The 4,701-nt window shown below is 57.2% G+C and overlaps 1 protein-coding gene across 1 annotated transcript; it reads left to right on the forward strand.

The window, feature by feature from the left end:
* Nucleotides 1-668: 668 nt before the first annotated feature.
* On the forward strand, nt 669-4,303 carry LOC121439090 (homeobox even-skipped homolog protein 2). Its single transcript, XM_041639589.1, has 3 exons — nt 669-1,095; nt 1,992-2,269; nt 3,584-4,303. Exons 1-3 carry the CDS (start codon nt 669-671, stop codon nt 4,301-4,303), a joined length of 1,425 nt encoding a protein of 474 aa, XP_041495523.1.
* Nucleotides 4,304-4,701: the final 398 nt, after the last annotated feature.

Here is a 4,701-nt window from a genome sequence, read left to right on the forward strand (position 1 = left end):
AACAAAACAAAACAAAAAAAACTTCCCAAGGATCCACTCTGGAAAATCAAAGCATTATCTATTATTTAACACGTTATCTGTGTCCGTGGAAAAAATGAGGAAGGCACTGCGTGATTAGGACCTAAGGGGCAACCCAGCAAACTGAGAGCGTAATGATGCCCCTAAATGAAGGGGGAAATGTGCCTCGGCGTGCTCTATTAATCAGACTGTCAATTTCACCCCCGAGGCCAAACCCCCCGGGCGAGCAGAGCTGGCTGGGAGCGGGCAAAGGACCGGAGCCTTCTTCCTCACTTGTCGTGTCTTCTCGTCTCCTACCTGGATCTATTTGTCTGCTCTGAAGTCGCCTTCATTACCCACTGACAGGAGCGTGTATTTATTTGCTTATAAACCTGTTACAATAAATGATTATTCGGACGGCGTCATTCGTACCTTAATGACGAGCGGGCACTACTTTTTGATGAATGACATCTCCGACTCGGAAGGATGTATGGGTCATTTTGACCAGTCATTCCCTCGCTCTGGCATCCCACAATTTTTCCACCTCCCTCCAAAAGAGATAATAATATTTAGAGCCGCTTGCTGGGGCTGAATGAGAATCAGCCCTAGGCGCAGCCCATCATTAAGACGGGACAGCCAGGCCACTGTGACATTTTTTTTAGAAAGCTGAGATGATGGAAAGAATAAGAAAAGAGATGATTCTGATGGAGAGAGGGCTCCATAGCCCTACTGCTACCAAGAGGTTCTCCAATTTGTCCGATTCGGCTGGCAGTGCTGTGCTGGAGGCCTTGGAAAATTCGCAGCACCCGGCTCGCCTCAGTCCGCGCCTGCCGTCCGCTCCCCTGCACGGCGCTCTGGGAGACCTCCCCGCCAAGGGCAAATTCGAAATAGACACTTTGTTCAACCTGCAGCACCCGAGCAGCGAAAGCACCGTCTCCTCCGAAATCGCCTCCGCCACCGAGAGCCGCAAGAAGCCTGGTCATTACTCAGAAGCGGCCGCCGAGGCCGACATGAGCAGCGACGTGGAGGTGGGGTGCTCGGCACTGCGCTCCCCCGGCGGCCTGGGCGCTGCGCCGCTCAAGGAAAACAATGCCAAAGGTAACCGGGCAGCCTGCGGGTTCTAGCCCCATCCTCCGAGCTCCCTCGCGGGGCCCTCCAGTTCTTTCCATACCTTGGCGGGTCTGTGACTTGCAACTAGAGTGATGCACCAAGCGGGCAGGGGCAGGGGAGGGACGCATGCTGGGGACCGTACCCTCTGGTTCTGCTCTTTGAGCCTCCCAAAGCAGCCCGCCCGGGCCTGTGGAGCCTAAGGAATCAGGCCCTCTCGCTCAGGCTCCTGCCCCAGTCGGAACAAATGCTTCCGCTTACGGGGATCTAAGAGCCGAGGCGAGGCGACACGGTTGCTCACTTGCTCTAGGGGAAGGATGCACTGAACTCTGCTGCCTCTGGAGCCCCCAGGGCCGGCTTGAGGGGGAACGCCTCTGGATAAATCTGAGACAGCCTGGCCCGCACTTCGGCACAACCGCTTATAACAGCGGCAGAAAAGAGTTGAAAAGTAGACATCCCCTCTCCCTTTACAGACTCGGGTTTGAGCGGCAGATGCTTTGAAAAGCTTAAGATATTTTAAACCTAAAGGCTGTCAAAGAAAGGCTGGAGGCCGGTCTGTGGTTTCCAGACCATGTCGAAGCCACAGCTTCTCAAACTGCGTCCGAGGTAGGCATTTTTCCCTCGGCCAATTTTCCTACCGAGTGGAAATTTTCTAATTATCCAGAAAAGAACAACCCTCTTAAATTCCGTTCCTATTATTTGGTTAGGAAGGGCTCCCCAAACTTCATTGATTCCATTAACGGCGGCAATTTGTAAGCCTGACAGACCCCATCAATTCTGACAGCGACTTTCCTTCCCAAAAGCACTTTTGCCACCAGTTAGCAACCCCAGCTCAGGGTTCTCTGCCCCTGCAGCTACTCATGCTTTGTGGATTGTTTGCTTGCTAGGGTACGCGGAGAGCGGCTCAGTGGCGGGTACCACGACGTCGGCCTCCGGCTCGGGCCTCGGCAGTCTGCATGGAGGTGGCGGCGGCAACAGCGGGGGTGCGGCATTGGGTGGCTCCGGCTCCAGCTCTGGCGCAGATCAGGTGCGGCGATACCGTACGGCGTTTACCCGTGAACAGATCGCGCGCCTGGAGAAGGAGTTCTACCGGGAGAACTACGTGTCTCGGCCTCGCCGATGCGAGCTGGCCGCTGCTCTCAACCTGCCCGAAACCACTATCAAGGTATCGATTCTGGCGCCTGCCAGCTCAGGCCTCCCTCGGGGCACCTGGCTGATGTATTTCTTTCTTCCTCTTTTCTGCTTTTCTGGGTGGCGAGAGTTAGCTGTGGAAGTCCACCAGGGTTTGTCACCGAAGGAGTAGGCTTATTTATTTCTCCCATGCGAATCCCAATCGGCTGGCGGGTCTGGCTGACCTGAGATGGCGTCCTGAATCGCCAGGCCCATACTTCAGACCTCCCTCTGCTCAATTCTGCAATTATGTCCAGGTGACTCCTAACCTGTGTCCAAGGTCCTACTTTGCCCTAAGCGACAAGGCGGGCTTGTTTTTGTTCCTCTGGTACAAACCCGAGGTGAAACTTTTCATTTGCTCCTGATCTTGAAGATTTATTTCTAACATTAATTGTTAACATTTGAAGAAAAGGTTACAGTATTTAAAAAATCGATTGAGAATGTAGTTTCCTAAAGAACTTTTCTCTTGGATAACGAGAAACAACGAAATTGTCCTTGTTTATATATAGATATATGCAGGTTATCAATTTTTATTATGCACCCAGAAGAGATGGCTGGAACCTAGGTAGACTTGGGGGGCAGTTGGCGGAGCGTTGGACTCTCTAGCAAAAGGAGCCACCCCTTTTGCTAAGAGATAAGAGATAAGGATAAGAGATAGGTACAGAAGTCCTTCAGTTTGATCGGGGCTTTCTTTCATTTAGAATTGTGACGAATGACGTCTTTATTAGATACTAGGCTAGAAGGGGTAGAAAAGTTCCCTTTCCAGGTTCTGGGTACCTAGCTTTTTGCCACTCATTTAAAGCAAACGATTCCAACAAAATCATCCTTCCAATACCCTAATCGGACCCATACCCTAGGGAACGGTCCTTGCAACTCCGAGGGCTCAAGACCTGGAGCCGCTGCCTCTCAGAAAAACTGGAGACAGCCTCTCTTCAAAGGCTGCTCGGAATCCCCGTGCAAATCCTGGGATTGACAGACCGGTGTTCAGTGAGGCTGGGCACCGGTGGGTGGGTAGACAGAGGGAGATAAAAGGTTGGTTTGGGAGGAGGAAAAAATAAAAGCAAGTATAGAGTCAGAATCTGAGGAGTCGCATAAAACACAGAAGAGGAGATTCTTTTGGCAGTGGAGGGTGTGTTCTAGGAGGCCCGCAAGTTTCTGCGTACCTTGTCCCATCCCGGAGAGCAAGGGGATTGAGCCAGGGAAGTAGGCCAGGCTCCCCTGGGATCGGGAAAGGGTTTGGAGACTCTGGGCGGGGACTGGAAATACCCAGCGCTCCCTAACCCGGGCGGTGGCGTGGCTGTCCCCGCAGGTGTGGTTCCAGAACCGGCGTATGAAGGACAAACGACAGCGCCTGGCCATGTCGTGGCCGCATCCAGCGGACCCCAGCTTCTACACCTACATGATGACGCACGCGGCGGCCACCGGAAGCCTACCCTACCCTTTCCACTCGCACGTGCCGCTGCACTACTACCCGCACGTGGGCGTCACCGCGGCTGCAGCGGCGGCCGCAGCCTCGGGAGCTGCAGCGGCGGCGTCGTCGCCATTCGCCACTTCCATCCGTCCTCTGGACACCTTCCGTGCGCTCTCGCATCCCTACTCGCGGCCCGAGCTGCTCTGCAGCTTCCGCCACCCCGGGCTCTACCAGGCTCCCGCCGCCGCCGCCGGGCTCAACAGCGCGGCGTCGGCGGCTGCTGCAGCGGCGGCTGCAGCTGCAGCGGCCTCCTCGGCGGCGGCGGCCGGGGCGCCCCCCAGCGGCAGCTCGGCGCCCTGCTCGTGCCTCAGTTGCCACAGCAGCCAGTCCGCAGCCGCCGCCGCCGCAGCAGCAGCCGCAGCGCTGGGCTCCCGGGGCGCCGGTGGCGGCGGTGGCGGCGGCGGCGGGGCAGCCGGGACGGCGGGCGCCTCGGACTTTGGCTGCAGCGCCGCCGCGCCGCGCTCCGAGAGCGGCTTCTTGCCCTACTCGGCCGCGGTGCTTAGCAAGACCGCCGTCAGCCCGCCCGACCAGAGGGACGAGGCGCCGCTCACCAGATAACTAACTACGCCGCCGCTAGGGGCCGCGCCGGCCGCTCGGTGTGCGTCCCCTCGGGGCACCCCCCGCATGGCCATCGGCTAGTACTGCCGCTAGGGGGCGCCCCGGGGTACCGGAGGGCGAAAGAAATCTGCCCGAGTTGGGGGGCGGGGAGGAACCGGCGCGAAGACCTGGAGGGGTACCCCCCAAATGATCTCTATTTTTGTATCTCCAACCTAGCTGTTTCCCCACCCCCACCCCTACGCCTTCTAAACGTGGTTCCCGCTTTGTAGGTCCGGCTTTCCGCCGGTCTGGGGGCCTTGGTCTCCGGGAAGACAGCTCCCCAGGGCCAGTCAGACTCCAGGGTGTCCGGTCCCGGCTGATCACCCCCCGGGGCCGAGTCACCCGGGGGAGTGGCTAGA

The sequence above is a fragment of the Microtus oregoni genome, unplaced genomic scaffold (assembly GCF_018167655.1).
Source record: "Microtus oregoni isolate MIOR12 unplaced genomic scaffold, Mior012 000060F_002, whole genome shotgun sequence".
NCBI classification, from domain to species: Eukaryota; Metazoa; Chordata; class Mammalia; order Rodentia; family Cricetidae; genus Microtus; species Microtus oregoni.

What these genes read in the sequence shown, in the direction of transcription:
- LOC121439090 (XM_041639589.1), top strand. Translation starts at nt 669, where the DNA reads ATGATGGAAAGAATAAGAAAAGAGATGATTCTGATGGAGAGAGGGCTC. An exon ending in CAAGGAAAACAATGCCAAAG is followed by an intron (nt 1,096 to 1,991) that starts GTAACCGGGCAG and finishes TTTGCTTGCTAG; the next exon opens with GGTACGCGGAGAGCGGCTCA. An exon ending in TGCCCGAAACCACTATCAAG is followed by an intron (nt 2,270 to 3,583) that starts GTATCGATTCTG and finishes CTGTCCCCGCAG; the next exon opens with GTGTGGTTCCAGAACCGGCG.